This window comes from Hippoglossus stenolepis, chromosome 18 (assembly GCF_022539355.2).
Source record: "Hippoglossus stenolepis isolate QCI-W04-F060 chromosome 18, HSTE1.2, whole genome shotgun sequence".
NCBI classification, from domain to species: domain Eukaryota; kingdom Metazoa; phylum Chordata; class Actinopteri; order Pleuronectiformes; family Pleuronectidae; genus Hippoglossus; species Hippoglossus stenolepis.
This window is the reverse complement of record NC_061500.1, coordinates 10,633,528-10,657,441: the sequence shown is the minus strand read 5'-3', so window position 1 is coordinate 10,657,441 and position 23,914 is coordinate 10,633,528. Positions and strand designations below refer to the sequence as shown.

The following is a 23,914-nucleotide window of genomic DNA, read 5'->3' as shown; positions in this document are numbered from 1 at the left end:
GGTATCCACACTCCTATATGCTATGCTAAGCTAACCTTACCATGTGGCTGCAGCTTCATATTCAGCTCATATGAATGATTCCTTTGAGCAACTTCACACATCGTGTCTGTTGCTTCTCATCAGAGCGAGACTGCACATCTCAGACACACAAACACACACACACACACACACACACGCCAGAAGAAAGATTCAGAGACAAGCGTGTCTTTACTTCATCAGTTGGTTGGTTTATTTATCATTAGCAATGACACCAAATGTACTCTACTGTTTTTCACTTGTTATCATGGGAGATGCATTTTGAATTGTAAACAGTGAAAATGATAAAAATGCATTTCAGAAAACTCCTTACAAGCAGTGTATGACCAGGGACAGGAGCAGACTGGACCTGCTCTCGCTCACCTATTGTTGTATCTTTTATCACTTTTTTAACAATACACGTCATCTTATAGTTTTGAGTCTCTCATATTTACATAGATACAGCTGAGTCCCACATTCCATCACCAGCAGAGACCGATCCGTTTCGTGTTTTTTGTTTGTTTTTAATGTGTTATCACATAGTTTTCTTAAAGAATTATATTTACAACCATAACGTCCCCCGGCTGCCTGCTGCCGGGGGGTCGACACATAATTAGAATCACTTGCTTAAAATTCTTTAAACTACTTAATGGTTCTTGAAAGTTTACGTTGTAAGTCAACCTTATAGCTCTAAACGTTTTGTTTTTTTTCTTCTCTTAACAAATAAAGTTAATACAGAGCTCAAGCCGTTCGTCTTCCCCCGTTAAAAAGTAAAAATCATCCAAATAAACGAACAAACCAAAAATAATAACAAAAGAAATATTGCACTTAAAAGTTCAGGACAGCATTGGACCTGTTTGGTGGTTAAGAGGAGTGAGAGCTTTCAGCCGAGTGCTTTGAGGAGGTGAGGGTGTGTGTTGAAGCATCCAGCCTGTTAATCTAAATAAATAGGCGAACCTTTGTACAACATGAAGCAGTTTTTTCTTTTTTTTCCTCGCACTATGACACGAGCAGCCTCACGTGCGTTGCTCAGCAGAACTAGGGAGTGCAGGTCGGAATATCTTAAAACATTTTTTTTAAATGAAAAAAACAACAGCGAGTGTGTGTAGAAAAACAAGAGCCGGAACCTGTCGTGGCAATGTCCTGAGAAAACGCTTCCTCGGTTTGTCCACCATGAGCTACAATGGTAAAGGAAATGTTGCTTGGCTGCACCGAACGGCTGTTCCTTTTTCTTCTTGAGTCGTCGTTCCTTGTTGTAAACAGTCTTTGGAGACAGGAAGCAAGTCGTCGTCTTTTCTTTTTATTTTCCATCTCTGGCTTTGAGTGTGATTTTGAAAATGTCTTTCAGTGTGAGAGTGACACACGTCTGTGTTTCTTCACACCGTCCGTTATTTATACACGTGGAGTTCTTGGCCCCCCCGTCTCCGCTGAGCGTTCACAGTCTTTCTGGATGAAGTGAAAGCGGTTTACAGAAGCTTTGAGAGATCGTGGGGTTTAACAGAGATGACTAGTTTTCATTCAGACATCGTCTCGTCGTTTGTTTTTTGTTTTCTCTCTCCGTCACAGATTTTCAAGCCCCATGGAAATGAAAAACGTGAAGAAAAAGGATGTCGCGTCGTACCAACAGCTTTAGAAGTGGCTTCACATAGGACATGGAGGAGGAAAGGAGGGGATTTCAAAAAGAAAAATTAAAGGAAAGGAAGTGACAGAACAGTACCCGACTGTCTTTATGTCTGCAGGGTTTTCTTTTTTTTTGGAGTAACCCCTCCTTTTCTCCAGTACAACTCCACAAGGACACAAACAAATGTCATTTTTCTCTCACAAGACACTGACAAAAAGCAAACAGTGATCAGACGAGCGTCCAGCTCTCGCTCCAGCCCTCGCCTGTGGGCTTCTATATTGTTTTTTTTTCTCCGGTTAACATCCATTCATCAGTCCATCCATTCATCCATCCACCTGGTAACTGTGTAAACTACATTCCTTTGCAGTGCCATAGAGCTTTGCCGCGTCATGTCACACCACAAAAAAATTCAAATAAAATAGTGGACAGGATGACACACACACACAGAGAAATAAAAATAAAAAAAGGCAAACAAAGAACCTCACATCCCTCCCGCCCCGCTGTGTGTTTTTTTTTCAAGTCTGCCCCGTTTTTCTCTCATCATCATCATAGTCGTCTCGCTTTCTCGTCTTTTCCCGGTCTCTTATGACGAAGACGAAGTCGAAGTGGAGCTGGACTTTTTTTGGTTGATTAAGTCCAAGTAGAGTTCTGAGCGGAGGAAGCGGGGATATGAGTCCTTCTCCATCAGCCCGTATATCCGCCTCTGCGCGAGGTCAAAGCAGGAGCGCGTCACATTCTGCAGGTTGTCCTTGGTGTGATCTCGGGTGTACGAATCCAGATTTACCTGCAGAGGAAAGGAACGAAAAACAAGCGATGAGTTTACGCTTTCAAGACACAACATTGAGAGAACTGCTACAAGTTCTGTCCCCTCTCGCTCACCTCTTTACACGACTGGATGGCGATGTATTCTGCAAAGATCTTCTTGGCTTTCGAGGCCATCTTGGACTGCGACTTGATCTTCTTGTACTCCTCGCACGCCAGCCAGAATTCCAGATTCTCCTCGCTGAACTCGGTGCGCAGGAAAGCTCGGAACGCCGCCAGACCATCTGAGACAGAGCAGAGGAGAGGAGGAGAATAAACAAGAGGAGTTGACTTGGAGTGCCATGGCAACCTCACAGCTGAAGCTCTGCTCGGAGTTTCAGCGCCCAAAATAGCTCCGTGACGGCCTTTCGAGTCATGTGGTCGGAATAAAGTGAGACATAAAAAACACCACATCTTCAATCCTTTTAAACAACATCACACCGCTGACCCAATCCTCTCTCGCCATCCAGCATGACATGCACGCATCTCTTTATGCATGAGTTGTAAATGAACAAAGATGAGACTGTTTCGGTGTAAAGAGGAGGAGGAGGCAGAGGAGGAGGAGGTGGGGGAAAAGTCTAATTCTGGAACTTTGGGGCTTTTTAAGTTTCGGTCCGGTTAATGATTTGAGGAAGACGTCTGCATGCAGGGAAAAGAAAGGCAGGAAGCCGCGTCCACCCACAGCTCCTGTCTGCACCTTTCCGTTCCCATGAATCACCCACGCTGATAAGCTGAGCCAACGCCGCGCGGTCATCTCTTACCTCATTCTGGGGAAGCAGGAGTGAGGTAAGAGGCGGAGAGGAGGGGAGGAAATTGGACGAGGGAGAATAAAGGGGGTGAACAGAGCCGGATGAGGAACAGATGTAGCGCTGGCTTTTGATCAGCTCTGACTGAGAGTCATGAGCTGAGGAAGATGAATTGTGGGAAACAAAAATAGCAGCACACATGCACGTTGACTGACTCGACCCCCTCCTCACTTTTTTCTTTCTTCTGTGCAACACATGGGCTCCATACATCAGCATAAGCACAGTGCCTGGGATTGTCACCCTCCCCCCACCACCTCAAGCAAGCACTGGGCCATATGGCAAACATGTTGAAGACTTTGGGAGCCTGTGTGTGTGTGTGAAGTGTGAAGTGTGGAGGAAGATGGCGGAGTAAAATGAGGGGATAAGGAAGAAAAAAAGTAACTTACATTTGTGTGCCAGCAGCTTGTCGAGCGAGTCCCCCCATTTCAGTGCCTCCTCTGGGGTGGGCCTGCAGATGAAAGCAGAGCGGTTCTTTAACAAGCCCATCTCAGCCAGGTTTCTCATTGTGTGACCCATCCGCAGAACTTTGCCTATGCTGGGTTGGACGAGTGGAATCCTGGGAGTTTATTCCTGCACGCTGCTGCCCTCCACTCTAGTGTGTGTGTGCTGCTCTGTGCCTCACACTCGCCTTGGGATTGGTCTGAGCTTTGAGAGCCATGAGTCTGTCTGGTCCTGCACTGTGGTGGGGGGAGGCTTTTATATTCCCACTGAATGCGACTAGGCAGGCGGGTGGGGAGGGGCGTCCGCCGGCCAATGGGGATGCGCCGTTGGGTTTAGAGACCTCCTCCTCCCCCACCCCACCCCCACCGGTGTGCGTCTGCCCCCTGCTGCCTCTCCTCCTCCTCTGTGCCCTGCTTTAACAGTGCTCATCTTCCACTCGCTGCAATCCACATCTGAGGCCTGATTTGACACACAGACTATCTATTCCCACAAATCAACTAAAGTTGCATTTGCTCTTACACCTTGGCATCTTGTTTCGCTGACTGTCATTCATGTGTTGAAGCAGCTTTTTAAAAAATAAATTAGATGGTGTAAATGTATTTCTCTCAGATTCTTAAATTAATCTATTTTGAAAATAAGGGGAAATACTAATATAAGAACCTATAATATCGACATTTACTTCAGCAGAGGACATTTATTCTTTAGGTCCAAATGTTCTTTAACTTAATATCTAAGTTAATAAAATATATCAAAGTACATAAGAGATATTACATCTCCCTGATAAGACAATGCAAATGCGTAGAAACATGAAAACTACTTCATATATGTGATATGTTAAAATAAAAGAACAACATCTAAACAATTCCCTTCCCTCCCTCCGACACACCTCACACATCTTCCCATTCACTTTGTTACTAACACACACATTCCCAGCACACACCCATCTCTGCTGCTGCCCACACGTCTGTCTCCCAGCAGCACCACGTCCGTCACCAGTCATGGTGGCAAGACTCGGAAAAAAAAACGTGTCACACCCGCCCACAGGGCACATGCAGTCAGGAAGTGGCCACTTACTTGACTGACTTCATAGACTTGTCTAGCTTGCCGGCTGGGTTGCTTCCTGGGGATTCATTCCTCCTCCGCAGGAAAGCCAGTCGATTCTTCATGTCTTTGGCCCTGAGTGGAGGAGAGGATGGAAGAGAAGAAAGAGAAGGGAAAGGGAAAAGAGGAGTGGGGAAAGAGGGGGAAAGGGTGAACGATTTACGAGTGCAGGAGAGGGGTGGGGAGGAGGTGGAGGCAGGAGAAGGAGAAAATGGAATCAGGGAAGAGAGGATATGATGGATAGAGTTGGACAAAAAGAGGGAAGGGGAAAGAAAGAGTTGAGTCTCCAAGTCCAAAGTCCACAACTGAAACAATCCAAGATTCGGGAATCACTCAATTCAAACTCTTCAGCACGATAAATCCAATCCACAAAGAATCAAAGCCACAAACTTCAGAAAAAAGCAAAAAACAAACTCTTGTGTTTGTACATTTTAGTCTTCAGGTATGTTGCTATGGCGGATCAGGAGTTTTTCCCCGAATTCGCTGATATTGAGCTTCCTTCTCCTTCGCTTTGTGTCAGCGGCTCTCAATCTGTCAATCAACAATCTCTAACAGTCCTTTCCCGTAGATGCGTCCCTGGCAGGTTCCTCGGCAGGGACTGAGCGAATGTGGCAGGGAAGGAGGAGAGAGACTCGACGCACACTCCTCTGTTTCATCACGCCGCTCTCTATGTGCCTGGAGGGGTTGCTGAGAGGGAGCTGACCCAGGGGCCGAGGCAACAGGGCGCAGTGACCTCTCCTCGCTCCTCTGCCGCTTCCCTCCAGCATCCGAAAATCCTCCTGACCGCTCACCTCACCTGTCTCACCTTTCCACCACCGTCACACACACACATACATACAGACCCCCTGCTGCACATGCGCCACCTTCAATCGCAGACAAGGCAGTGAACCAATCCTCGGCCCGACAGGATACTGCGCACTCCCATAATCCCACGGTACCTGTCCTGGCTTTTCCCGACCTGGACCACGTGCTGCCTCACTGGGATATGACCTCACTCAAACGCCCATTTCCTGAGTCCCTGCTTTTGATTTCCACTGTGGATTGACTGGCCCGCTAATAATGCAGCGCTGCGACGTGCGCTCACTGGCCCTAATCGCTGCAAGCTGTCCCACCGGCAACTCGCGGCCCCCAGGAGAGCATGTACTCCCCAAATTAAAAGAAAAACAGAGCTTCTACTTATAGACACTTATCATTAAAGCATGAAGAGGGGGAGAGTGTGACAACTGATTAGCACACTGAGAGATTAGCAGAAATACTGTGCATGAGGACACTTGGATGGGGATGAAAGAACAGGTTTCGGTTTTGGTACGGGCACCTGTACCAACTTGTGTCCACTTCACCGGTGTTTTCATGCCAGTCACAGGTGTTGGGAAACTCCCAGTCTGCAATCTGCATGTGCATATGTGGGTGAAGGGAAGAGTGGGAGAGGTGTAAATGTAACTTGGTCTCAAGCACGCACACTCACAGAGCGGCGGCCGCACTGAACAGAGAACACAGTCAGCTATAGCTGTGTGTTTTTCCCCCCCGAACGCCTGCTCGAAAGGAAAAGGTAGAAACATGCCCGGGCACATGGTTCGACATTTGTGTTTGGAAAAGGTGAATAGCTCCTTTAAGATCCGGATGAGTGTGACTTTGTAGGTGGATTCATTTGGGTGTGTTTGGGTTTGACTGCTGCGGACTCAGAGAAACGCAAGAGGCCTTTTTGGAAAGGATTCGCCAAACAGTTTCCAGACTCTGGGAAATGTCCGAAAGATTCTGTCCAGGCATTTTGCAGAGTTTGCCTTTCAAAGAAACGCAGCAGGACATTGTCCAGGTCCGACGTGTTCATGAGAACAGGAAAGTGAACATTCAGGCGAGGGGTGGCACACCGCAAAGGGTAGGAAGTAGGACCTGACGTATAAATCTGCTTTGGAAAGCACTTGATCAGCACATCACACCTCATCGCCGAAGTCTCATCGTCTTTTCAGGTTGACAACCTCATCTGCCCCTTCTTTCTGTGTCGCAGCTCTTTCCCATCCGGAGATATTTGTATTGTTTTGAGTTTTTCTCAGTTGTGCATGTAAGAAACTTCGCCGTAAATGTATTTTCCTGCTGTGTTCTCACATGGACCTTGGTCCTTTTCTGAACATTTTACCAGGGGTTTGGCAAAAAAAAAGATCTGGAGAATGTCCAGAGCGACTGACTCAGACGTTGGCGTTCTCACATACAGCCTCACAATATTCAATTGGTGCAACATTCAAGTCACTTTGGCCCAGGAAAAAATTCCATGGGACAATAAAGTATATTCGATTTGATTGAAGAAAACAAAGGACCAAAAAAATTACTTAAAAAAAGAAAAAGAAAAACACAATGACATGATGAAATCTAAGCACTGCACAGTGTCACTTGTGGAGATATTACTCATCCATTGACTGAAATAACATCAGTGCCAGAGTTTAGGCCTCGGTTTCATGGAAACATCCCTGAGAATAGCATCACACTCAGAATCCTGAAGGACATTATTACCCAAATAAAAACTCTCATGCTGTTAAATAAACTCATAACACCAGAGTTGGATTTATTAGATCGTTCTATATTTAGGCTGCACTCAAGGCAATTAGGGTCTCGAGCTGTGCATCGGTTCGCTCTGCGTCTGCCTCGCCCCTCGCATGTGAAGAAGAAAAGAGCCTGTATTTTATAAGGGTTGCAAAATATTTCTGTTGGCCTGACAAAGGACACTATAATATTTATTCTGGTTTTATAGAAGCCGAGGCCCCAGCGGGAATGATGTCATAACAACGGGCACTTCAAGGGGGTAAAATGTGTTTCTATCCTGCCACCATGTGGGCGTCAGTGGATACTGCAAACACAAACAGCAGCACAGGTTATTCTTTCACTCCTCAGGGTTTGGAGTCAGGACTGGAAACAGCTTGAGCTCACATCAAGCCAGGATTTATTTCTCCCGCTTATTTTTAGAAACTCAAAGAGAGCTTTGGCATTATTCTTGAAAACAAGTTCATGTAGCATCCACGTTTAAACCACTGGCAACACCGACTGCAGCAGGACTTTTCTCTGTAGTCTCTGTCTGAAGGTTGTCGAACTGCAGCAGGGAGGTTTCAGGGAAACGGCCATAAATTAAGCTCAATCAACTCCAACTTGAGGGAGGGACACATAACACTCCTCCCTCAACTTTGGGCAAAGACACATTCTCCTTTCTTTCAGCTGTGTCATGCAGAGGACTACAGACATGTCTGTGTCCTCCAGACACAGAGATTTAGCAAAATCAGCTACCGAACTCCAACTTATCGTCTCTAAACGAAGGGGAATGACTTAAAGCATGTTGAGTAAAAACCACCTTGGGTGAAACTCAAGATTTACAGCAGGAGGAAACTGCGCCCGGGTGCAGAGAGGAAACACTTACACCAACAAAACCAGCTGTTTTCGACATGAAAAGCAGCAAATGTATTATATATATTTCAGTATATCTTAATACCACATGGAACCAGTCTTGTGCTTGAGTCTATTTTCAGAGAAGCAGCACTTACTAACTGATACTGTTACTGTTCTTTGCACCTCTGCTCTTTATGTGCTAATGGCTCTCCTCACAGTCCCACTTTAACTACCTCTATATTTAAAGTTGCCACTTTTCCTCTCCAGCTGCTAATAGCTCCCCTGCACTAATGCGATTAGCTCTGTATCACACTTCATTTGATTTATCACACAGAATAAACCCCGTTCTTTACAGAATCTGCTAAAAGACTGACACATGCTCCGCGTGAGATTAACAAATGAATATGTACGGGCCACTTCCCTGCCAGCCAACCATACACAGCACAGCCACATTTGCAGCTTTTGGTGTAACGCGTACACACACCTGACTGTCTGCCTGTGTCTGTACAAGAGAGGATGCTTCATGTGCTTAAGTGAAGGAGCGAGAGGTCTTTAGATCCGCAATTATCCGCAGGTTTCCGTTCTCTCTATTCCCTCTCTGCTTGGTTCACATTAGGCGCGCTAATAGCACCCTGCTGGATATTCCTGGTGTTCTGAAAAGTAGGCCGCACTCTCAGGGAAAGGCTCTGGGAGCACATGAGGAGCGGAGGCTGCAGACAGACTATACTGCAGATGGATCTACTGTCCCATTTGTTTGTATGAAAGTCTTTATTTAAACCAGATAATCATTGGGGGCAAAAGGTGTCATTTACAATGATGTTGAGAATATGCAAAATAATAAAAGGTATAAGATAAGAAAAAAATCAACCAAAACAAGAAGTTATGGAAGTTGAAAAGTTTGAGATCATCCATTTCAAAAGATTAACAGCTACCAACAATTAGATATTATATTATTAGTTATTTGTAGTGGATTTTGAGCTGCAAAGACGCCAAAACACCGATTTTCCAGCCTTAGAATGAACTTCATAGACATGGAGCTTAAGCCAGTCATGAGTCCTAAGTAGACCCAATACACAGAGACACGTTCACATCATCAGGTAAATGTCTGGAACATTCAGGCGAGGGGGCGGGGGGGTTCTGGGTAGAACATGCAGGAGGCAGGACATGACGTGAACATTTGTAGTATTTGTTTTTCTTCAGTTTTCCTTGAAACGTCATTAACACACCGGACATTTTCCTGCTCTATTCTCACGTGGGCTCAACCAAACATTTTACAAACATTTTACTCGCAGGAAAAGCTCTGGAAAATGTCCTGAGCAACTGACTCCAACATTTGAATTCTCCCATACAACTGGTCTGGAACATTTCAGCATATTGTCTTGAAGCAGCTCTAGTGTAATGTAACCTGTAACTAAATATACTGTATGAAGGCAGCTTTGCAGTGAAGGTCTCATGAATAAACACATATTCATACAAGTCACGTTTCTCAGAGAGAGAGAGGACGAGCCAACCTTTTGTACAGAATGGAACGATGAGGAGTGTCATCCTACGTTTCTGTTTTCTACATGAGGATTTGTATCCCACAATGGAAGAGTTCAGCCTTTGTAAACCTGTGAAATCTGGGGCTGCAGCATGGAGCACAGAGGAGGAATTGAACTATGCGGCCGGTGAGAGCGGCGATGCTGAAGCATGTTTTCATTCCCTCTGCCACTTTCTATTTACAGAGAGCTGTTTGCCTGCGAAGTCACTACAGGACACAACACACAAACAACACTGTGTTTGTGCATCTGTGCCTGTGCGAGTATAACGGGTCAAGGGTTGTGTCAGTGTGTCTCTAACACTAAAAATAGCGTTAACACTGTTAAGGCTGTGGGGACAAATTGTGAGTGTTCGTTTTTTCTGTGTAAACAAAAACAGTCCCGAGATTTTATGTGTCCACGAGACGTAACGCAATTAGGAAGTGAGAGGCATGCCTTTCTCTGCAGATCTAAAAATGACAAGCGAGTGGCTGTGATATTCCTAGAAGAACAATGAAAAAGGGAATTGACCTCAATTTTGTCCATAAATATAACACTGTCACATTCACAGTCTCCCTCAATCAAGGGCCGAAAAAAGAGCTCTATTTCTGACAAAACTCACCTTCCTGCAAAAACCACATGAGCAATGCTATTCCTGAAATCCAGGCTGCGTATATTAAGAAAAAGGGGCAGCCTCAAGTTAGAAATTAAAGCTTCTTCCTCTGAAATAGTCAGAGCGCTTTCAGCCTCACGGGGGATTCTGTTCCCTCACTGCGACTGTCAAATGAGATCCACGTAGAGGTCAGATAGTTTCCTTCCAGCCCCAGAGCAACTACTCCTGGGGGATGACAAACAGCCCCCATGCACTCATGCTGTCCTCACCCTGTTTCAAATTCTTCATCATGAGAATCAGAGCTAACACACACACACACACTCCATTGCCTCGCTCTTACCTTTCCAGGTACTTTTCTGAGAAATCGACCATGGCGTGAAACATGGGTGCCAGCTTGTGTTTGACAGCATGTAAGCATGTGTCAAGAGTCCCGGTGCTCGAGGCCCAAAGGGTTTGTTTAATAATCACATTCCTCTAACCCCTGAGAGGCTCTGGTGAAGCGTTATATAGTCCTGAGGGGTCTGGGGGAGGCGGACCCGGGACTCACCCAATCACCACACGGTTTTTAGGACAGGGTAGATTCCTTCCACTGGGGCAGGAGCAGTTTTTTTTTTTGTTTTATGGGGAAGTAAGTTGAGATGACATTTGTCTCATTAAGCAAAAAAAATTGATGACCTGTTTATGATCTTGTCTCAAAATATGGCTTCTCTGCACTGGCTTCCTGTTTTCAATAAACCTCATTGAACTGATTCCTTTTAAGACGTTACTACGAGCCAAGTTTCTTGCTGTGTCTTTAATTTTTTTTCTTTTAGTTTGTCAGAATCAAATCGGATCTGATCCCCAATCAGGAAGAAAAAAAATGATGGCTTTGTCATGTTTTAAACATTATGTCATAACCTTAGCCAGAAATGCTTGATTTATTGTGGGGACTAAACGAAAGGGGAACTCTTTGTGTGAGACAGTATTACTGCACATTTAAAAAAAGAAAGTCTTTTATGACTCCAGAGGGAGCTGTGCAAAGTTTGATAAACATCCATAAATAAGGTCACTTGAGCACCAGCTGGGCCTGAAAACTTCAAGTTGGAACATTTAGAGAATATGCAGTTGTGGCATTAGATAAGATAGTTGGGTCAGCAGCCCTCTGTAGCCCACCCCTCATCTCTGCTAGAGGGTGGTGGCTCAGGGTGACATCAGCCACTGTACTAACATTGTCTGATTCACTGGACGTAGACTGTGGTTTTAAGGACGCCATTGGCTGAATGTCTCACACCATTTTGCCTTCCCCTCCCTTCCACTTCCTGCCTGCTACTGTTTTCAAAATCGCCTTTGCTGCAGGAAGCAACTCCAACAAGCTACGAGCTACCAGCCCACACGAGAAATATCCTATCAACCCAAGTTCTTCCCTGAAACTATCTTTACCACGTTGGAGAATGCAGAGCTGTATCAGTGGGAAATACTATCACTGATAATAATTAACTAATTATATTGCCTGATCATGGGCAGTAAATGTGTTCAGTCCTGTGGTGGTGCAATCAGCAGTTGACATCTGAAGCTGAACTACAAATCAAAACTTCAAAACAGCCCAGGTAACCACAGCAGGACACAAGTTAACCTCTGGCATTGACTTTAGTCTCAGTCAAAGACATCTGGACTTCTGTTTCCTCCGTCGCTCATCAAGAGGCGTCATTAGTTTGACAGATTGCTCAGAAGTCCCAGTCATTTAAACCTGCACGCAACGTCCAGCTGTTTGTTCTGAGTCTTTGTATGTAGGAGACTGAAGAATTCCAGTTTCAGGGAACGTCTACATGTCTATAAACTGTATATAACAACTATATAAAGAACATTCACCTCGGCAAACTTTCACACTACAGATAAGAGCATTAGATAAACCTTGGCAGCAAAAACAACCTGGGAACTGCAACAAGAAGTATTGGAAACACAATCTTGTGAGTATTTGGGACAAAGATGTATTAATTTTGGTTGTAAAATCAAAAAGGAAAAGGTTTGTCTCTCTCATCATCCTCAGAACCTTAGATTTATTTATGGAAAAGCTCACATTTCTTCACATATGACTCTGGGGCATCAGTTTATTGCTTTATTGCTACTTTGGGGGAGTGTAGTCGTGCTGGGTCTCATTGCTTGAGGAAGCAGAACACCTGGACTGAGTGAAAACAAAAGGAGGTAATGGAGGGGGGGGGGAGGCACAGTTAATGTGGACAATCCCAGGAAAACAGCTGTGCTGGATCCAGAAAACAGGGCAGAGGCAGCGAGAAGTGCAAAAAGGGAGATGGGGAGAAGAATAAGGGGCCGAGAGAAAAGCTAAAACAAGTAAAGGAATGCTGAGGAAGTCAAGGAGCAGAGTGTGTTGTGGTGAATGATGCATGAGTGAGGGTGAGACAATGAATTCACTGTGCTGTGGCCAAGTGCTTCGCAGCAGCAGCAGCGACAGGAAGTTTCAAAGAGGAGATTTGTTATATTCGTTCACATGGAAGTACAAATTCACGTCTTTGTGCAAAAGTGCAATCGATTTTCTCCTTGTTTTATGGTTATTGATGTTGTTTATTGACATTTTCCTAATTCAAAGCTGATTCTTGGTGACAAATGAATCACTGGTGATGATTATGATGATTAAGGCAAGAAGAAGGTTGTTTATAAGAGGATTTATTCTAATGACAAACTGAAACTACTCAAAAAAGAAAAAAAATGCCTACTCTCTCTTCATATATGACTTACAGTTACATAATCCACAGGGTCAAAGGTCAGGCATCCTTCTTTAAATACAAATGGCTACACCTCATCATGATTCCAACAGATACACATTCTTTTTTTCCCTTTCTTTATATATATATATATATATATATTTCCTCTTATTTCAAACCCAAGTTGTTTAATAATTTTATTTTCAAGTCTTAATTTATTTCATTTCAAATGTACTTTTCATCATGATTCCAACAGATACACATCTACATTTGCTCTTTTCTATAAGTTACAGATCAGTCTCGGACATCTGGAGGGAATAATTTAATTTCCCTTCAAGCCTGGTTATAAAGCATAGCCGGAGATTTCAATCTATAGGAGCAACATATTGCATTTGTATTCCTCTGAGTTACACCGGAAAGATATTGTGCTCCAGTGTATGTTTGTTTGTGTGACCTAATATGATGGAGAAGATTATTGCTCCTTGTATAGGCAGCGTAATGGAGAGGGCTGAAAAAAGTAAAAATACACTTATCATTAAAGCATGAAAAATACTGGACCATGAAAGAAGCGTTAGAAGTGAAAACAGGCTCATGATATTGAGAATATAACGGAAAAATACAGAAGCCAAGTGGGTAAACACGTTGAGTTTCCACCGCGCTGAAAGGTTAGAGGGTTATCATCATATTGGCTCATGGTGACAGAGGAAGGTTGCATCAATGACAGGAGTTCATTTCATCTGGAGAAGACAACATGTTTTCTTCCACTCAGCCTTCATCACTGTCATAACTGTGCTTGTGCAGATGAACCCATTGAAGGACGACGGGCACCGCACCTGGCAAAGCATCCGGATGTTTACACAATGCATTCAATAAGTATTGTGTAAATTTCATGTGTCTACATGAGGATATAAGGATTAGGACTTCAAATCATAACACATTTATGAGTTTGATAAATTAATTTGGTTGGCACAAACTGTTTTCTATATCTAGACACTTTGAATTATTGTTTTTAAGGAATCCTTTACATGACACAGTGATGGGTTGTATTAGATGAGCTAATGTCATGATCCATGTTTGTGAACCGCTAGTAAGCCAATCACAGTTAACTATGACCCATGTCAATAAATGCCGTCAAGCTGAGTTGTACGACTGAAATTGTCATTTACACACAACAGGTCATTAACATAAAAGTGTTTCTTTGTTTGCTAGTTTGCAGGATTACACAAAAACTACTCAACGGATTTACATGAAGGTTTGTGGAGGGCTGGGCCATGAACCAAGAAAGAATCCCATCAATTCTTGTCCAGATCCAGGAATTATTTCAATTCTTTAACATTGTGAGATTGTTTATTTCTCATACATGGATCTTGTTTTTGTTTTTTTAAATCAGCCATGATCAGAGGACTGATGTTCATGAGTGTGGGTAATTTGTTGCACATCCAAATAAAAATCTGGATCTATTAACTTTAAATGTTGTTTCTAGAGGGGACTGTCGGGCCTTAGTCCATTCTAGTTCTGTTTATAAAAACTATCAAATACACAATTATATTTCCTCTTGAAAAATAAGGAATCAACTCTGTTAATTCTGTTTAGTGTTACTATAAGGAAACACAAATTATCTTCATTTACATCAAAATATGTTTTGTGGACAATCAATCGTTGATTTTGGTATTTTTCTCTCATTTCTGCAAAAAAGACAAAAAATATAACATGTATAATCTACTAGATGCAAGACTGTATTCAGAGGAAATAAAGGACACATCGGTTATCCCTCTAAAAAACATTCCCATATTGTTTTATTAAAGAAAATAAAGTGATGGCGATATTCTAGGACTCTGGAGAAAAAAGGTCTGTGGAATCTTAATCACTTAATCTGCTGGTTAACCACACAACATTAAACACAGCTCGTGCTGACGAGCGAGCAGCCATCAGGGCCCAGGGACTGGGAGCAGGTTTTTTATTGTCCTCGCGGTGTGAAATGTGCTTTCATCTCGCTGAACAGGAGCGTGAATAAAGTTCATTCAACAGCTGATGAATCACCGAGGCGTCGACACACACACACAAACACTCTCAACACACACACACACACACCTTACTTCACCCACCATTGAGAATGTGAGAGACCCATATGGCACCACACTCCTCAGGAGCACACACATCATTTACCACGTCATTAAGTCGATTATGAACCGCGTAAAATGATTAGCTTTAACTCTCGCTGCCACCTTAAGCATGCGACGTGCTCCTGCATCGCACAGACCATAATAAGAGACGGAATACTTGCATGTAACAGTGTTTGCATTAGACAGAAAAATCTAAAATTGAACATCAATCCCCCTTTACTGTTCAAAATTTAATTACGACAAAAGCAGAGGTTTTAAATGTAACCGTCCCAGTGTTGACATGTCCCAACATCTTCCAGCCCCAAATCTAATCATGCCCCTGCCAACACAATGTCAGAATACTGTAAGTCCTGATATCTCCATTAACCCCCCCATGGGCCACTATTAAAGAACTCATTAGCATTCACCATTAGTTTGGACACAAGTGATGACACCCTCTCAAAATAAAGAATGTTAAAGCCCGGGTGTCAATACTGAACCCTTTCCCTAAAAACACATGTAGTTGTCATTCCCATGCTTTATTTTTCATAGAATAATATACTGTGAATGAACTTAAAATTTTAAATCTAAAAGCTTTGACGTGCAAGTTCAAAAACGAGATGATAAAAGTGAAAATGACCACACATGACAAAAACAAAGAAATATTTGAAGACTTACAGGTTCTTGGATTTCTTCTTCTTTGTCCCTTCGGGGCCGACCTCGCAGCTACAGGGGGATCCGGAGCTGAGCTGGGGGGAGAGGAAGGAGAGCACACACTGCATCATCCAGCCTCCGCACAGAGAGAGGGCCTTGTGGCCTCACGCAGACATGGTGGCTCGCTTCAACCAGCTCCAGGAGGCAATGACAACCTAGCACGCTGTTTAAGTCCTTGGTGCGCCCCCAGCTACAGACTGAGACTACTCCACGGCTGAGAAGGTTAATCCATAGCAGGCGTCCACAGTGAATGTCCCACAACACAAAGCCCTCTGAGGTGTGTGTGTCTGAATCCCACTGAATCAAAGCGTGTTTGTAAACTGTGTGTGTGTGTCCGGGTGACACAAAGTAAGTGAAAATCTGCGAGAGTGGAGACAGAGCGTGAAAGACCACGGCTGTTGTTTCTGTTGGCCTCCAACTGTGCCCTAAGGTTTGAAGTGTTGAGCCGAGACCCCGGTTTCACGTTACACTCTCTGCCAACCCTCCATTTTGATTGGTTAAAGGGAAAAAGGGAAGTTGCTTCAGGGTGGGGAAGGGGTCAATATCCACTAATCTGATGGCCTGAAGCCGCCCGATTGTATGTGTGTGTGTGTGTGAGGCTCTAAATAATGAGCCATTGTATTACAGGAACCCACAGTTGAACCTGAGCTGGATACTGGCCACAGCTGGTAACACATTGGGGGGGGGGGACAAATGAGTTTCAACCTTCAGAAGAAGCACAGTGTTTTAGGGAACCATGGGCACTATTGCCTGGTTGATGATACACTTCCTGAAAAAAGCTCACCCTGTTACATTTGGCTGCAGAGTTTGTGTTTTCCAGCAGCTTGAATTCAGTCGGTTACATTAAATTCCAAAGGAGACAAGATTTAACGTGGGAGAGAACATAAAAAACTGTCTGTAATTGGATTTTTTACAACAACCGCTCATCCCATCGATCGATCGGTAATTCTTTAGAAACATAACACAACAACCATTTAACAACAGTCTGGGGCGACACATCCACTGAACCGGATATCTCAAAGATGGCTGCTTCTGGTCAACGCGTGGATCCCCCGGGAAACAAGCTGCAGATTCAATACCTGCACAGGAGATGGACTTATCACGGCACTACAACTGCCCTGCATGGTCACTTGTGAAAGCATCCTGGAGAGGTTCGTTTAAGAGGCATTGACAAGAAAGAGCACTTGTTAGTTAACTTTACGTCCCCACCCGAGAAAGATATATAAGGATTATTAACAGCCCAGAATAAGTCATTCACGCATAGCTGCTGTTGAAACTTACACCATGTATGAATGAGAAAATGGCTCAAACTAACACGACAGACTGATTTTAAGGTGTGTTAATCATTTCAGATATTTTATTAAGAATACACAGTATTTGCCAGTTATTTTCCTAACTGCATATCTCTCTAGTGAGGAAATAAATCCATGTTGTACTTATTTTAAAGTCCCACACTGATGAAAATTAAAAAATGGCTCCCTGGTGCCTTTTTTATATGATGGGAAACATATCTAGAGTGAGAAAACCATGACAGAGTATTTCCCTCTTTAATGAGGAAGGAAGTGATACAGTTATATTCAAGCTATTTAAATTCCATGAGGGGGACCTTTTTAATGACAAATCTTTTGAATATGTCATTTTGAGGAATAAAGAAGAGTTTTAGGGCTGTCATAAGCTACTTGATCTCTTCACTTCAGTATTGTAATGTTTTCTTGTAAATGTTGCAGCTGTGTTGCCATGAGGTTTCCATGAATTGTGTCTATTTGCATGTTTTCTGAAGTTGTGTTGCATTGAACTCTCATGGTCACGATTGCCTTAGAGTCAAAAAATGCATTACATGGATGCATACTAATGTCTTTGTGTGTGAATGCCTCTGCACATCCATTTGTGCCTGCATACATTAAGAGTGTGTCCATGCACATTGAGGTTATTGGACTATTATTGTATTTAAACGATAATGTTTAGTCTCACAGGACAACGTTTCCATCCATGTGTATCAAGCCACATAATATGTACCAGCTGCCCACAGTAATATCCCATGGTGCTTTTGTATTGTTATTGATCCTGGTCGATAAATCACACGTATTGAGTTTTTTAAGCGACTGACAAATGGAAAGACCACAGAAAAAACACGAAGGGATGTGAAGCCATTAGACGAAACCGCTCCACAAGATGTGAAACATTAACTCTTTCATTGCTTTCTGTCTCGGTTGGGAATTGTTTCATCCTCGATTTATTATGATACAGAATTAAAAAAAAATCAACCTCCTCAATGAAGCCCTGAGGCATTTTCAAATTTTATTGCAGGTATAAGAATATTATATCATAAAATTTGATATTTGACCTGATCGTGTCCCTAAATATTTTAAGATCATGCGCCACTATCCCTCTCTCAGCAGAACTGAAGTAATCAATCATGTTTTTGACAAGGTTTTTACAAATTCCCTTCGTCTTTTCATGACAGCAGCAGTGAAACACAGGTTTGTGAATTAGACCTTGTCCAGTGCTGATGTGGGCGAGTACAGTCTTTTAATAAGTCCACACTCCTCAACGTCACCCCAGAGAAAACATGCACTGAAGTAACAGTTGACTGTGTAAGGTGAGTGAGAGTACATTATGTAGGAGCTGTCTAAAAATGAGCACAAGCTAAAAAAAGGAACAAAATATATTTATAGCTGCTTGATGATCGGTATAAAGACCTGTCACACTATAATGTGTATGTGTGGGCGCATGTGTGTGTGTGTGTGTGTGTGTGTGTGTGTGTGTGTGTGTGTGTGTGTGTGTGTGTGTGTGTGTGAGAAGGGGGGTGGTTTTTCTCTGTCTATTGGCATGAAAAGACTTGGTATATATTTATAAGTTGTTTCCTCAGGTATGTGACATTTCTAACCAAAGACAATACAATGATATTTGGTGACGACTATTTGTGCCTGAAGTTTTTCACATAAAAGAAATGTTTGAGAGAAAATCACCCGTGTTGTGGATATGAAAACCAAAAGGCCGAGGCATTTGGGTTGTTCACTTCATTCTGCAGAATAAATGACTATTTACAATAAAAATATATGATATTCGTCCCTTGAAAAGTAGCAACAAACCCTAATCGGTAGCATGAATAGGGGTTAAGTCATTGAGGATCATCAGGGATATCAAAAAACTTCATACTCTAATCACTAATTCCATCAGACAGGTTTTCCCCTGAAAAAGGTGTAAAACCAGTTGGAAAACCAGACAAGCCTTTCCCCTCTCCTCTCCGAGGACATTCAGCCTCTTGTAGCCCCCGAGGAGAGGATTGTTCAGGGCTATCAGGAGAACAAATTTTATTGTGAAGCCACTGGAGAACAATCGGGGGGGATCGTATGCTTGTCAGGTCGGCCTTTGTTCAACTAGCTGTCTGCATGTTAGGACTGGAACGCTCATTCACACTAGACTGCCATGTTCCAGCTGGATGAGTGCCACATGGATACACACACAGGGAAGTGTGTCGGCCTTTTTCATAGAAGTGTAGGCTGACTGTTCAAATTCATCAACACTCACACAAATTCAACTACGACAGACTGCTACATTAATAAGAGCTTGTTTAAAATACATTATTTTGACTCTATCACTCTGTGTGTACAGGGGTGTTTTAAATCGGCATCAACTTGCACAGGATTTTCACTGTGTCTGTATTTTTCTGTGTTAAAATAGAACTAGAATTACAACCCTGCAGTTGTATCCACCAATCAGAGCAGTTACATATATTTTTCCCCCCAGATTCATATAAGGTCATTGTGACCTTTGACCTTCGGCCACTGCAATCTAATCAATTAACCTTTGAGTCCACGTGACAACTGGTCAAAATCTGAAGAAATTCCCTGAAATAAAACGACACTGTGCCCTTGACCTTTGACCTAGAAATTCTAATTGTATCTTTGAGTGCAAGTGAACTTTTGTACCATATTTAAAAAAAATCCTGAGAGGTTTTCCTGAGATGTCCCAGTGACCATAACCTTTCAACCTTGACCTCCAAAATCGAATAAAGTTCATCCTTGAATCCAACTGAATGTTTGAAGCAAAGTTGAAGAAATTCCCTAAAGGCGTTCTTGAAACGGACAACCCCTAACCCCAATGCCTGCAACCACTGGCTGTCGCCGGCGTGGAGGCATCTATTCTCAAGTTTCTCAGTGTTTCTATTTTCCCTTTCTTTCTGGCTCCACAGCCAAAAGCCTGCACACATGACTTAAGCACACAATTCACACACTCCCAGACTGCCTTGAAATGGCCAGTGGAGCAGAGAAGTCTGAATCTTTTCTAAAATTAACCCTGGTCTGTGTGTGTGTGTGTGTGCATGCTTATGTGTATAGACTGCTCACATACCTCACTGGATACAGTAAGAAAACACAGAATTGGCCAAAGACCACATGACGATATGGCCCCCTGAGGCACGGGATGCGTGCTGCTAGCGGTCGCAGGAGGGCTGCGCAGATTCACAGATAAAGGTTTAACCTGGTGACGACTGTGCTGCACACGTGTCTTTGTTGCAGTGATACATGCCTGCACATGTGGGGGTAATCATATGGGCAAACGTGTTTCCAACAAGTTCAAAACATTCATTGAAAACATTTGCAGACACACACACACACACACACACACACACACACACACACACACACACACACACACACACACACACACACACACACACACACACACACACACACACACACACACACACACACACACACACACACACACACACACGGTCTAGTGACATGTCAGTTGAGCTCAAGTAAAGGGAGAATGGTGTGTGTGTGGTTGAGGTGTTAGTCATGTTGTGTGCGAGTGCATGTGTGTCTTCGGAGATCAGGGTCAGATTCCTAGGACGGAGCAAAAATGTCTGTCTCTCTGTCTCAACAAACTGTACATTCTTCACTTGTGCTCTGCACCAACAAACCCATTGTAGGAACAATATTCTAAACACGGCCGAGAAACATTCTTGACCCGGCCAACCCAGATTCCAAATCCTTCCAACGGCCTAAAACCCTCAGAGGTGAAGAAATGAGTCTTGGTCCGTGTGTGTTTAAACTTCTCACCAGTTCAAGCCCTGCTGCTTCCCTCCATCAGACCCCCCTCAGGCTGCTTCCTTCCTTTTCATTGCTCGGTTTCTTCTTTTATTCGAAAAACAAGCGGACGAGCGGGAGTCTGAACAATCTCCCATTCCCATAAAGAACAGCATTAGATTGGTGCTACTGTTGTACCCCAGCTTCCTGCCATTGTGTGGCTCTACCAAATGTGTGTGTGTGTACTTATTTTTTTCGTGAGGACCATTTTTAAGATAGACCTTATGGAGTGACGACATTTTGGGACATTTTTGCTGGTCCTCATTTTTTCTAGGGCTGTTTGAGGGTTAAGACCAGCTTTCAGGGTGAGGGTTAGAATTAGGTTTAGGTGAGGGTAAGATATTTAGTTCTGATAGTTAAGGTTAAGGTAAGGGATTAAGGAATACCTTATCTAATGAGTGTGGTTAGGGTTAGGGTTATCCACACTATGGATTCATTCGCACTTGTGTTGTGTGGATGTGTGCGTGTGTGTGTGTGCATGCATGTGTGTGAAATACCTATTTCAGACTGATGCAGTGACTTTATTAAGAGCTGTTTTTTTTTTTTTACAGTAATCATAGGACAACTTTACAGTGACAGAAACAAAGAGTATTATTAGCTTGATGTTGCTAAGTCAACAATAACTTCTGCTTATTTACTTTCAATAGATGTTTGAACATGATTACTAACTGCAAGTGGTTATTTTTACTTTTCCACCAGATGTAATGTCACTAATCACACAAGATGAATGTAGTTAAATGGGGTGAAATGGGATTTGAACATTAGTTCATTGAACATTTTGTCCATTAAACTGTCTGCGTGACGACAGATTAACGTTTGTTAGTTTAGGCTCTTTTAATTGTATTTATCGTAACTTTCCACTGAAGAAATAAAGGGAAAATGTTGCACAGCAGACTTACAGCCATGGGGGATGTGAAAAGAACAAAGTGAAAAAATAGAGTAGGAAAATTATTCCCATTATGTCTTCATGTGACGTAGCAACCCAGACTGCATAATTAGTTTTTTATTTGGATTTGATATGGTGTTCACTATATGAAAACATGGGTCATATTGTATTGTTATTAAAAGTCACATGTCGGTACGGGAACCATGAATCATTAAATCTGTTAGGGCATTGTAATTTTCTATTTCATGAATTTAATAAATAGAGTCAGAAAAGTCTCTTTCTGTCCAGACTTTCCCTCCTTTCTCAGAATAGCATCGTGGTTTGATGCTTTAATCCTCAACACTGAACAGGCAGCAGACAACAGCAGGTTAGTTGGGCACACGTCAACATGTGAATCACAGTCACAGTCCATTATCTCAGTGTTTTAACAGAGTGCGAGTCACGTGGTAACAACAAGCTGCAGGATCCAACTGAGCAGACGGTTTAGTGAAACAACTAAACAAGTGAAGAAATTCCTTTGTTTTGCATTTCGTGAATTTTCTTCATCTCAAAAATAATTCTTATCGACTCCAGGATCCAGGAGAACTGCACAGATTCACTAACACGTCAGAAGCTCCTGACAGGTGGATATCACCAGATAAAACAATGTGACTTTGGATATTCATTTAATTTACAAAACAATGTCTGTTTTGCAGAAACAACCTCTTAATGAGGTTCACTTCATTCAGTAGCAAGAAAATACAGCTGCAATATCACCAGTTCCTTTATGCGGCCAAATCATCATTTAAAATTTTAACAGCAGAAAAAAAGGTTCTTAATCTATTAATTAATAGGAATGTTTTTTATGTAACACTAAATAAACCAATCAGACTGAGTCCTCCCATTCCCTTTTAAAAGCCAGGTGCACTTGCACATGGGAAGCTTGCTATTATGATTGCGGATTTGCTAGGTAGTGAGAGAGAACATCTTTCTGCAGAGAAACCAGCAGAGTGCTATGTATTCACATATTACTATATTGACAATCTGCCCTTAAAGAAGCACAGATGATTGAAAACATGAGAACAGACCAATGACGGAGCAAAAGCATCTGATAGATTAAACAATTAATAGGCATCCTGGCTAAAAAGTTGCATGATGGTGATCTAATTAATTAAATTCACAGTTCTGATCACTCTGAAAGGTGAACTTTTGCTTCATGACAAAAGTTAAGCTACCTCCCAAACTGAACTCTGAGGTATTTTTAGTCCTAGTTTTCCCTCTGACTGTCAGAGCCTTGATAAATACAAGCCCAGAGGGAACGTGAGCTCAAAGTCAGGGAACACATGTTTCTATGTGGTTCCACATGCTTGATTGTAACACTTGCGAAAATACTATACTATCCTTTTTCTAAGTTAAATCTGAAAAACATCCCTTTTGCAGGACATATATAAGTAAACCGGGCAAACAACTGAACACAGTTCGGCCATTTATTGCCACTGATAAGTGTCTGCACTTTCTCACAGATCTCGGCCAGAGAGGTGAGAGAAAATAAAGTGAAAAAGGAGACAGAAAAAAGGAATGGGCTCTGCCTCTGAGGGGCATTGGAGGAACAATGGGGCCTTTGTAAGAGGCAGAAAACACAATAAAATATAGAGAAAAAAGATTTAATAAAGGGACAAACTGATGATTCAACAAAGAAACTTGGGGGAGCGATCGCAAAAGCAATAGCTGAGCTCAGCGGGGGGGCTGCAATCAATATCAGGCAATATAATCCATATATGAAGCTGGTGTCAAGTGAAGTTTTCATGAAGCTATAAAAAGGGTTTATATGGTTTATTCATAAAGATAACAAGTATTTTTTAATCAGGTCTGGTGGTTTACCTCAGAGTTCGTCCTTTGTTTTATAAGAACATTAAGAAAATATCCCTGATATTTTTCTTTGATGTGTAAATTATATAACTGCTTTAATGTCGTACTATTTCTTTCTTCATTGTTTCAATTTATGTCACAGGAAACATTTTTCCAACTTCCTCCACAAATGAAAGGAGATTTTGGGGAGAAATAAACTTCAACAACTGTCAAGGACAAAGGAGAGTTATTGTGTGTGTGTGTGCGATTCTGTGAGAACGTGTGAGCTTGTGTAATTGGATGGCA

General features: G+C 42.7%; 1 protein-coding gene across 7 annotated transcripts in view; it reads right to left on the bottom strand.

Moving 5' to 3' along the window:
• Positions 1–202: 202 nt before the first annotated feature.
• Positions 203–23,914, bottom strand: part of rgs3a (regulator of G protein signaling 3a) — a 145,384-nt gene continuing 121,672 nt past the window's right edge. For 6 of the 7 annotated variants that reach the window (XM_035141577.2, XM_035141580.2, XM_035141578.2 and 3 more), the window contains 5 exons: positions 15,764–15,834; positions 4,759–4,860; positions 3,630–3,691; positions 2,516–2,682; positions 203–2,420 (listed from right to left, as the gene is read on the bottom strand). In XM_035141577.2, coding sequence (XP_034997468.1) covers positions 2,220–2,420; positions 2,516–2,682; positions 3,630–3,691; positions 4,759–4,860; positions 15,764–15,834 — 603 coding nt within the window. In that variant the 3' untranslated portion in view covers positions 203–2,219. Of the gene's footprint in view, positions 2,421–2,515; positions 2,683–3,629; positions 3,692–4,758; positions 4,861–10,624; positions 10,776–15,763; positions 15,835–23,914 lie in introns of those variants that run through there. The other variant, XM_035141584.2, reaches the window with a different exon arrangement.